General features: G+C 37.5%; 1 protein-coding gene across 1 annotated transcript in view; it reads left to right on the top strand.

Moving 5' to 3' along the window:
* The window catches only part of THEMIS (thymocyte selection associated), a 197,810-nt gene that overhangs the window by 177,172 nt on the left and 8,501 nt on the right, over positions 1-12,137 (top strand). The window contains exon 5 of the mRNA XM_027551479.1: positions 8,127-8,262. Within this exon, the coding sequence (XP_027407280.1) occupies positions 8,127-8,262 (136 nt within the window). The remainder of the gene's footprint in view (positions 1-8,126; positions 8,263-12,137) is intronic.

Here is a 12,137-nt window from a genome sequence, read left to right as displayed (position 1 = left end):
AATACTGAGGACCCGATGTCACCAGGCAACGTGAACTTATGTCAGAGACAAATGGGAAAGTTACAAGACTTTAAAAACAACAACAACTAACAGCAATGAGCCACCTTTCAGGAAGTGAGAGAACAGAAAGTGACTTCTAGGAATTAGCAAAACGAGTGGAATAGAAAATGAAAATCTTAACAACCACAATGCGAAAACTGTTAACGTGGGTTCCAAGGATCCCTTGGGTGGGAAAACAAGTGAGATAAGGAGGAAGCGAGAAGGAAAAAGTGAACTGAAGACTGAGAGGGCAGAACAGGGCTAAGTAAGAGTGTGTGCAGAGGAGAATGCTGGACCCAAGACCTGGATGATGGAGAAACTCTGAGGGACAGTGAGATCCAATTCTAACTGTACTTTGCACTTACAAGAGACTTAAAAATGAGCAGAAAATAAAGTGCTACAGAGGCATGAAATGTTAAATCCTTTGATGTCATTTTGGTACAGGAATGGCAAAGAGCTGGACAGAAGCTAAAAAAACCATTGTGAGCAAAGTGGGAGAGGATCCTAGAGATGATGGAGGGATCATGCCAAGATTGTGTAAGGAATTTAGAGACATTGTTGGATGGTGGTATGAGAGCATGCTTTATAAAGGGCATGGAGAATGGGGTGTATGAGCAGAAAGAGGTCAGAAAGCAGCCTTATGGGGAACGGGTTTCACAGAAGTGTGGCCAGGCTTGAGGTGAGGAGGTGGGAAGCAGCCTTTGAGGATGACATCCTGTGTTGGGCACTCTTTCACAAGAACAGGAGAGTTTTGCATTTTAGCAGCACTTTAGTGGCAAGAGTGCCATTTAGCATTTCATAGAATGCAAATACCTGAAGAAATAGATGAATCATACTCATCAAAGTTGTTGATGACTCAATTCATAGTATAGCAATGTTTTAAATCAGGTTGCCAGGATGGATGCCTTTCAAAGACCCATGTGAAAGCCTGCATTTTAATACCCAGAAGGTTAAAATGGTTTCAAATGTAATTTTTAAGAAATGAATTTTAAATTCTTTTTCTAGATACAGAACTATTATATGGTAGACTGCAGTTCCCATCTGCCATCTGCAGCAAGCGTTGCTCTGCTGGACATTTTTCAAATGCTATTCGTATGTCCACTGATTCAAAACTAATTTCACCAAAACTAATCTAAACAAAAAATGTGTCACATAATTTATGTTGCTAGAATTTCTGTTTCTCTAATTCAAATTAAGATTAATTTTCCTGCCCTTTGGCCACAGATTGCCCTTACAAAGTCTAAGAGTTAGGATTTTCCAATTAAAATAGGAGCCATGAAAGTTATAATAACCATATGAATTAATGATCTTAAAACTTTCAGGAAGGCCAAATAATGAAAAAGAAGAAAATATATTTCTACACAAAGAGCTATTCCTGTGTTCATAATAGTAACACTGTAAGTAAGCCAACTGCTGTATTTTATAGGGAATGCAGTTGTCACAGCCCCTCTAAAACAGCAAACACTTTTACATGCCTGTCCATGATCTAACAAGTCTAACATCTTTTGAGGGCAGCCAGACTTCTCATTTATTTCCTTAAGAATAACAAATGTACAGAGTAGCTGTCTCTTCTGACCTTATTTTAAAATAAAGGTATGTTGGTCAAGCATTACCTCAAGTTTCCATTTCATCTTCGGCTTAATTCATAGAAAATTAGAGTGGCAAGAAGTAGATTGAATTGAGCTTGACAGAACAGTGTGAAGAGGTTCTCTGCCCTGAGAATCTGGAGGAAAATTCTTAAATTTCTTTCAATCAAAGTGTATTATTATTTTGAGTTCTTCTTATACCTATAAACTAGGATTTGATTTTTTTTTTTTTTTTTTGCCAAGACAGTGGTCAAATAAACATCAAATTAAGATGGTGGGATTTGTAGATGTCAAATTGTCTAGTTGCCAGTTTTCAGCAGAGGAAAGAGAGAACGATGCAATGCAATATATGAGTACTTGTTAACTTTCTTTGGTACATAATATGTTCTGGAAACAGGTCTTTGAAAGTAGGCTTAAAGGTTTAAAGTAGGCTTAGTAATAACTGAAGGGTTTCTTTCCCAGAAAGCATGGTGTGATTTGTGATGTATGATGCATGATAAAATCTCTAATCGTAGTTGCAAGAGGGATAGTCTCCTTTGGATCTGGCCCCAGCAAGTCCAGCTGGAAGTGGAGGGCCCTGAAGGGCAGAGATGGAAGACTCTCATCTCTTATCAGGGCAGCTAGGGAAGCAGATACAGGCATCTTTATTTCCCATGGGCCAGTTGTCTCTTTTCTGACCCAAGGGAAAGGACAAGGCAAATAGAAAACCCCAGATCTTGCAAATGTCTAAGCTTCTGGGCAGTCCTTGGAGCAGGCTGGGATAAGAGGGCTTGGTCCCACCTGTTAACCACAATTAGGCCCAATAGCATCTAAGTGTCAAGCCACATGTGTGCATACACCTGGGATTGTTGCTGAGGCCCCCAGTCAGCTGCCAGCTCAGAGTCTGGCCAGTGTTATCCCAGGGCGCAAAGAAGGTGTGTAATGGTAGAGGAGGGAAGAGCCCTGGCTGAGGAGGGTGAGCGATGCCAGCAAAGGCTCTCAGAAAGGCCAGAGAGGCCATAGCCTGAAGCTCTGGGAATGGAAAGGAAGGTGGGCTTCCAATGGGCTTCCAATGGGCTTCCAATGGGCATGCATATCACAGGTCTGGGCAACCTGCTTGCAAACAACCTAAGGCTGGAAGGGACTGAAAATGTTTCAGAGATGGTTTGTCTTTGGAATTGGACAGAGCAAGCTCAAAAGCATTCTCTTTCAATTGGTACAGAGAATGTTTTCTTTGCAGAAAAGACAGTTAATTTGTGTAAATGGATGATTGTATGAAACCTCAAATTATTGTATGAAACAGAGGACTGTTTATATGGATGATCAACTTTAGATTGCTTTTCAGTTGATATTCTTGCTTATTTAAATATTTTCCTCAGGAAAAAAACCAAACATTTGTCTCCATTTAATTAAATCTTTATAGTGCACAATGAGAAATTTATTACTTTTTCCAAACCACTTGATAACCTTCTACATTATTTATGGTGATTCAACCATAAATGAACCAAAGAGAACACACACATACTAGAACACAGACTACATAGAGAATCACATGTTCTCCTGGAGTGATAATTTGAATGTGCAGAGCAAACCTATATTTCTTGTGATTAGATTTTGGTCTTTGCTTGTTTATTTTAATGTATAAGCTCGAATTATTGTTGCCTTTTTGTTTTAAGTAGAATTTAATTCCGAGGAATAAAGTTCATGAGAAATTTTTCCCTGAATATTTCACATTTGAAATTTCTTCTCAAGTATCCCTTGAATTCAGTACCTGAAATGAAAAAGTACAGGCAGTGTAAAAGAGAAGTTATTTATATAAGCAGAGAAGGAGGTCACTTTTGTAAGTCTGTTAAGAGAGTGATTGATTTTTTGCAAAATAAAAAGTAAAGTACATTAACTGGAATATTTCACATTATTTTAAAAGTGGATGATGTTTAGTTCCTGGACCAAGAAGTCCCTATGTGGCTTTCTAAGGAAAAGCAAGCGTTATTTGTCCTTGGGGAGAAAAGATACAAGTGAATATAATCACAAAATGGGAATCTCAATGAATTGTTTGGAAAAGGGTAATTTTTACCCAACAACATGGCCTAAGGTATGAGACGAAAGATAGATTTGAAAAAGTCTTTCAATTTTTTTTCCATGGCTATCTGAGTTAACTTTTTTGGGACAATGTTTATTTGCTCCTTTCTTTGTGCATGAGAAAAATATCCAATATCTTGTAATTGGATCATTGCTTTCAGCAGGAACACTAAAAGCAGTATTTAAACTGCAAGCCAAGAATAACATGACAAATAATTTAATAGTCATTTTATATTAGCAGACAGGATGCTAATGACTCATTTCTAATGACAAGTTAAATGGAAGTTACACAAAATGAACAGGATCTGTTTTTGAAGTACTATAGAGTGGTCACAAAGGCCCAATGACTGCCAGTTCAGATTTATCTGCGTTCCTCTCTATTCTTTGCACACATCTTATTTTTCTCATTTTTCTCGGACTTGATCTTCAGGTTAAAAGCTTGATATCACTGCAGCAGTGCCAAACAGAGGGTTTTATTTCTTCTATTATTGTTAGGCCACAATTTCATGCCTTGGGAATATGGGGCCACTGTTTATACATACTCAGTTCTCAGGTTCTCACTTTCCCTGACATCACCATTATTTGATTTATAATTTCCATAGGTAGTGACTATCTAACGTGAATCAGAGAAATATGTGAGATGTTACATGACATAGTGTTTGCAATGATTGCAACAGTAAGTTCATTTAAAAGCACGGGATTTGTGATGTGTTTTTTTGATGGATAAAAGAAGTTAAAATATGTGTGCCTTTCAACTATATAAGTTTTACTATTAAGAGCGAGTGGCTATCACTCTTAACATGTGAACATGTGACTGTGTCTTGGCCATTGATAAGCTGGCCTCTTTTTTTTTAAGTCATAAAAATTGTCTGTATTTTATTCATGCATTTCTTTGTTTAATTTACAGTTATTCAATACTATATTTAAATGCCAAAATAAGGACTAAAAATAGTATAGACATCATCTTTATTTTCAGTGGATTTCTGTTTTAATCAGAAGATAGATATCAATTAAACATGAAGCTAACTAACTGTTGTTTAATTGTATTTGTGAAAATTGCATTTCAGTAGAAGTACAAGTTTCTCAAAAACTTGGAAAAAATGTTGCTAGCTAAAGACTACATGGTGTTGAAAACTGTGTAGGAACTCCAGACTTAGTAAAATTAATGAGGAAGCATTTGTGAAGAACATTCTAGATGAATGAAATAGCAGAGTCACATGGAGCAAAGTTCTGAAGGCACAGTGGAAGAACTTGAGAGATAGGAAAGAAGGAGAGAAAGCCACGGGGCAGAGCAAGAGGTAGAGGGTGGGGAGTGGGTGGGGTGGGGTGGGGAACTGGTGCTCAATAAAGAGAAATTGGCACTGAAAAATGGAGCATTATGGGAATTTTACTGCAGCACAAAATCAATACCTGGGGATGGTTTGAAGACTCAGGGACCTGGAGGGAAGGGCTAAGTGAACAGGGTTTAGAGGACGTCATGGCAGGGTTAGTAGCTTAAGAGATGAGTACCTCCCTTTTCATTGGCTGTAGTAACTAAAGCAAAGAAGAGCTTGGAAAGCTTCACTGAGCTTCCCTAGAAGAGATCAAAATGTGGGTACTGTCTCTAGCAAAGTGGGGTTCTTAATTGTTGAAATGCTGATATATAAAATGTTCAACCTGCCCAGAGGTTTACACCAAGAAGCTCCAGGCTTTTGTAATAATTGAACCATTCTGATCAAGAGCTCATTTTCTTTCCTCAGCCTTTCATGTTAAGCTTTCAGGTTTAAGAATTTTATTTAAATTCTTCATTCTTCTCTGAAGTCTGGGATATACATTAGTTACATAATTTGCATGAACTTTTATAACATTTTCTCCTCAGTGTTTTAATGTCATCAGTTGAATTTGGTATGAAAAAGCAGGAAACTGCATTCCTTTTGAACTTAATTTACTTCTTAGTACTTCTCAGTAATAAGTACCATGATTTAATACTCATCTAATAACTTGAGATAATAATATATTTTCCTAAGTATCTAATTCAAAATCAGGAAAATATTTTTTTTCAAAGCTATGAGGTACTACACACTTGAAAATAATTTAAAAAATTCATATCAAATGATGGACTTAGCTTTTATGGGCTGTGGATGAGTCAAATATAAACAAGTACAGTGGCTTAATAAATATCAACAAGTACAGTTCTAGGTAATAAATATCAATATTCAAGCTTTGATCTTTTGAGTTGTCCCCATAGTACCATCAGGATTCCATCTTTTGTCATTACATTGGCCAGGCTTTTTGGCAAAGGCTTTGGCCAGTGTCAGCGTCAGGAACCTCATCTACAACGCAGGACCTGGTGGACCAGACCCAGAAGGAGGTCCAGCCCCATCCACCACTGCTGCCCCTACTGAGGGAAAGAAGTAGAAGCAAAGATAGAAGAATCTGAAGAGCCTGATGATGACAAGAGCTTTGGTCTTTTTGACTAAACCTCTTTAGTAACACATTCAATACAAAGCAGAGCTCTTAAAAAAAAGAAGGAATTTAAGAATTATCAACAAATGGCTTCTGTACTCTTCTACTGTACTCTTCTAATTCTCTGCCTAAATAGTTGGCAGACATCTAAACATGGATCCCCAACTTCTGGGATCTAATGTTTGATGATCTGAGGTGGAGCTGATGTAATAATAATAGGAATAAAGTACACAATAAATGTAATGCCCTTGAATCATCCTGAAACCACTCCCCCTCACCCTGGTCCATGGAAAAATTGTCTCCCATGAAACCAGCCCCTGGTGACAAAAAAGTTGGGGATCACTGGTTTAAGAAATTATAATTGAACAACTTAGAGTCTGAGGATATTTATATTTATGTTTATATTCTCCCAATGTTCCCAGTATCTGGGATACTAAATATAAATGGTTGTTGGATGTACCAGTTATCTATTGTCACACAATGCTGTTCATTCATCAGAAAAACTTAGTGACATCCAGATAAAAACATATTTTTCATGAGGCTCTGGAGTGCAGCTGACCTAAGTTAGTTTCAGCTGATCTGGTTGGGTTTGACCAAGTATTTAAGACTCTTCTAGCCATTAGTTGTCTCAACCAGGATGACTGGGGTAGCCTGACTCTAATTTCTGTCCTGTTCAACCTGCAGAAGTCTAGTCTGGGCATGTTCTCACGATGTAGGGGAAGGACACCAATGAGTAAAACCAACTGTGCAAGCATTTTCAACTGTGTGTCACATGTGTCAATTTCCTGTTGGTCTAGCAAAAGTCACATGGACAAATCAAAAGTCAGAGTAAGAAGGCAGTGCAAAATCATACAGGAAGGGCATGGATACAGAGAGGAGCAAGAATTGGGGCCATTGGTACAACTGGTCCATTGAGTGAATACATAGATCAATGAGTGATGGAAGAGCACTGGACTAAGGGTTGGGAGACATATCCCTGAGGCTTGGCACTGTTCATTCTGTTAATCTGGGCATATTGTTTAATTATGATGGACCCTAATTTCCTTATTGGCTCTTCCCAAACTTTAAAAGCCTTTGATTCAAGCTTTTAATGACGTTTTAATGAATTTAATGCTGTATAGAGTCTATAAGAGAAACCTAAGGAAAGTTGTTCATTATCCTACTCTTTAGTGAACCAAAATGGCTAGTGTGGATGGCCAAAATTGATTGGCTACTTTTGACTCCATGAATCTCTGAATATTTTGTAATCATATCCAAACTGAAAGACTTCTAATCTGAATTTCAGTAAGGAGCAATGTGCTGAAAATTCAATTTCTTATTTAAATTGAAAATTCAATTTAGTGCTTGCTCCTCTCTGATGATTCTTTTGAAGCATACAGTATGTCAGGGCAACATCAGACACTATGACATTTCTTATATGTGAGATGTGTTTTAGAGTCCATTGATGTTTTACTTTAATAATTCATTGTTATGATGAATTACCATTCTAAAATTGACTAGAGGAGCTTTGTCATACTTGGATAATGTTGATAAAAATGTGGGTTATTTTAAAGTAAATATTGTGATTAGTTTTATAATATAAAAGGTGTAGATAATAACAGAAGTGAAACCTGTTCTTCATTATACAATAAATAATTATGTAACATATAATGAAAGTCTGTATTACTAAATTATTAAGAATAAAAATGAAGCAAACAATATTTTATAAGCTTCATAAGAAAGTAATGTACACAAATGGGTTTTGAAGATAATATTCTGTGTCTGAGAGGACTTGTTACTTGAATCACTTAGATTGCCTCAAAAATTCAACACCTAGATTACCAAAGTATATTGTTGAAGATATAATCTGTAACCCACTTTGACATATGGACTGTTTGATTTCAGATATACAGAAATAACTCGCCATATGATAAGTATCCTTGTCATACACTGGGTAGCATTTATTTTGGACTGATAATTTACTTGTAAAATCAATCACTCTGGTTTGTGTCATTTCAGAGTGTCCACGTAGACAGATCCAAGAAACTGTACTCAAATCAAGCTGGTCTGGACTCAAAAGTACCAGCTGGTTGTCAAAATGATTTGGCTGATCTGGAGAAAGAGAAGAGAAAGACTGCGGCAACTGCAGTAACAGGTACCAATGCAACCACCGGTTGGTTAAGCCTGTGATACTGGTTTTAACTGCCTTTATGACAAAGGCAAAATGTACAGATTCTTATTACCATTTTGTTTGGAATATATGACTCGATCAAAGCAACAGCCCAGACCTGTGAATCTCACTGAAATTTAGTTTTAAGTGAAGCATAATATTAAACACTCACATTGACAAAAGATCTGTTCATTGTTTGCTGTTGTTAGATTTTTCTTCTCATTTATGATTTTCATGCCCAAGGAAGTGTTTTTATTCTAATACTACTTGTATTATCATGACAATAATATTGCTATATGTTTGCTAGATTTAACAAGAAGGATTAATAGCTTGAGAAGAGGTCAAGATAATTGAGATGCTTTTAATTTTAGAAAGTGTCAGATGGGTAGCCTAATGCAGACTTGAATTATAATAGTTTAGTTTATAGAGACAGTGTTCTGATATTTTTCATCTCTACTAAAAGCAAAATAAGAGCAAATGGACTTGTCAAGAAGTTGATAGCATTCAATTAAGTTACCCAGACTAACTTCCATATTGTGGAAATCTGGGATAAGTTAGCAAGGGAAATGAGAATTTTCTTTCTTGGCAATATTTTTAAACACACCAAAGAAGCTCAATTTCTATTACACTTTATCTTTGAAACTTCACATTTCGTTTGTAGAAAAATTGAAACTGTAATTATGCTTAAGCATATGGTTTGTTCTTTTTCCCTCCTTATTTGATTTTGTAGCCAGCACTCTTTTTTCCTCCAAGGGCATGTAAAAGTCAAAATACTAGATATAAAGTCTCTGAAGTGTTTCTGCTCAAACTCTGACTGTGCAATCTGGGTTCTTTCATGTAGTTAACTTACTGGCTTCTGACACTCCTATAAAAATATCCCATAGAGCTTTTCTTATTACCTTTTCATTGAGTCTTTCTGAATGATAAAAATGAAATTCTGTAAAGGGCTTTGAAAACCATGCATATTGCAATTCCTCCAAATTTCAAATACTAACCAAGTGTGACTATAAAAGAAACAACTACTGCAGTGAAAATTGGCTGCAGTGTGCTGAGTCTCAGGCTATTATTAATTCATCGGAAACTATTTTTTTCCTTAAGATTATGGATCCTAAAAAGTACAAGATAACACAATTGCTGAGATCAAAGTTTTTGTTTCAATCATTGGAAAACTTATTATCTGATCTTCCCCTGTGTGTGAATCTTCCTGGGATGCTATATGAGAGTTCCAGGTTTGTGCTGTGAATGAATCAGTGCAGAGTATGATACAGACCAGGGTAGGAACTGCTTTGAACCTATTGCCTGTTAGTGATGGTTTAAGAAAAAAGAGGACCTGGAATTAAAGTGATGGTCCTAGGCAAGTGAGACTTACTAACTTTACTCAAGAGAGTAAAATGAAATCTGCTTTATTACATTAATTTCAACAAGAATTTATTTAAAAACTACACAGTATGTGTCTGGGCAATATTTGCAATTGCTTTCCCATTTGAAATTACAATAAATTGTAGAGTCTATCTTCATTGTGAATTATAATTATATGACAGTTCCATAATAAGAATACAAAAATAAAGCAGAAATATAATTCTTCAAAATTCACTTTTGTGAAACTTCATATATTTTCTTCATTAAAAAGAGGCTCTTTAATCTATGTGTGTGTTGATAGCTCAGACGTATCCAACTCTTGCTACCCCATGGACTATAGTCCACCAGGCTTCTCTGTCCATGGGATTCTCCAGGCAAGAATACTGGAGTGGATTGCCATCTCCTTCTCCAGGGGATCTTCCCAATGCAGGTATCAAACCCAGGTGTCCTGTATTGCAAGGAGATTCTTTACCATCTAAGCCACCAGGGAAGCCCCTTTGGATCTATACTTAACATTTACTGTACTTTGAATGAGTAGCTCATCTGTGAATATTCATTAACTACCTGATAGTTCAGGATGGACAAATCATACTCCTTCTGAGTTTTCTCCTCTTTTTAAATTTTAGACACAAGTCAGTCATTTCCTAAATTCTCTTCGGGTGAGAATGGCAGTTTTAGAGTCTCTGCAGCGTATCGCAGAGAAAACAAAGCAAAACCAAACAAAACCTTATTAAGACAGGGGAGCTGCTTCTCCAGTTTTGCTCCTTCTGGACACCCAGACCTTCTTCTTTCAGTTAGATGAAGTGGAACCATTTCAGATCTGTATCTAATAATTATACTGAGGGGAATTATTTATTTTGAAATTCACTACAGACGACTAGAAGATTCGCTCTAAATGGCTGAACACATAGTGTAATGAGAGTTTGCTCTGTTGTGGCCGGGAGCACAGGAAATTCTGCCACAGGATCGGTGCTGTCAGTCCCAGCTCCTCTTCACTTAAGAAGCTGATGAAAATACCACACCAGATCTCAAGGGTGACCTTCCTCTCTGGATCCTCGATTCGCTCTGGCTGTTTGACAAGGCCCATATCTTATTTAGGGAACATCATTATTAAGTCTGCACATTGTTTTGTCCATAAATTACCAAAAGAACAGTTCTCTGAAAGTAGGATGATTACGTAGTTAACTTTTGGATTCTGAACCTAAGACTAAACGTTAAACGTTGGCTACTGCATTTACCAGCTGTGTACCACAGACAATTTGCTAACATCTCTATCTCTTTATTTGTAAAGTTGGGTTAATAATAGTGCTATACTACAGGCTATTTCAATGACTACATTCGATAAAATAGGTTAAAATTAGTATGTCTGCATGCTAAGCTGCTTCAGTTGTATCTGACTATTTGCAATGCTATGGACAGTAGCTGGCCAGGCTCCTCTGTCCGTGGGATTTTCCAGGCAAGAATACTGGAGTGGATTGCCATGCTCTCCTCCAGGGGATCTTCCAAATCCAGGGACTGAACCCGCATCTCTTAAGTCTCTTGCATTGGCAGGCAGGTTCTTTACCACTAGCACCACCTGAGAAGCCCAAAGTTAGTATAGTACATAATACACTCCAGTTGAATTATGGCTATTATAATTAGTGTCTGCATATTTATGAGTTGATAGCTAAGGAAAATTTTGCCTCCTGACTGTATATTTTGCAAAGTCCTGGCTCTGACCGCTTGATATGTCTCTTATAGTCTCTGAGTTTCTGTCCATAGTATTTCCCTTTGAGAATTCTATCCTCTTGGGAATTTCATGGCCTCTATGAATCTTATGTACATGAAAAGTGATTAGAAATCTTTTGGAGATGTGTCACTGAATCCTCTGAATCTTTGAAGCAATGCGATCCTACAGAGACATGGAAGCCTTGAGCCTCCCTAAAGGACCCCTCCGCCTCCTTACCTCAGCTGCAGTAGCTCAAGAAGAGCACAGTTTCCATGGTTAATCAGTGACAGCACTATTTTTGAAGAGATGACATGTGTTAAGTGCAAGTGTTTGTTTTGAGCTACTTGTTTCACATCCAGTTTCCAGGGTAGACTTGCATATGGAAAGTTTATTGAGAAGTGTTTTGTGGAACAGCACATAGGTTGAGGAATGAAAGCAGGTCTGGACAGACAGAGAAGTGAAATCATAATGGAGTCACAAGAAAGACCTCAGCTGATGGCACAGGGCACTGTGGAACTGGTGTGGCTCTTCTGAGTTGTCCTGCGTTAGGACCAGGGGGCCAGGTTTTCATGGCCCCCGCTTCAGTCCATCATTGGGTTCGGCTGCCTTTGGAAAGGGGACATGACCGTGGGCAAGTGGCTTCCTTCATCCCAGGGCAAAGTTGTTTGGTACCAGAGGATTATCATATAGTTGTGAGAAGGATCTGGTTATTGTGTAGGTCACACATTAATTGCAGAGATTTCTTCTGGTGATCTGACTGGCTAAACAGAAGAATGGTTTTCTTTTTTCCTCT

Source organism: Bos indicus x Bos taurus, chromosome 9 (assembly GCF_003369695.1).
Source record: "Bos indicus x Bos taurus breed Angus x Brahman F1 hybrid chromosome 9, Bos_hybrid_MaternalHap_v2.0, whole genome shotgun sequence".
NCBI lineage: Eukaryota > Metazoa > Chordata > Mammalia > Artiodactyla > Bovidae > Bos > Bos indicus x Bos taurus.
Note: the sequence above shows the minus strand (reverse complement) of the source record. Positions and strands in the feature narration are given on the sequence as shown.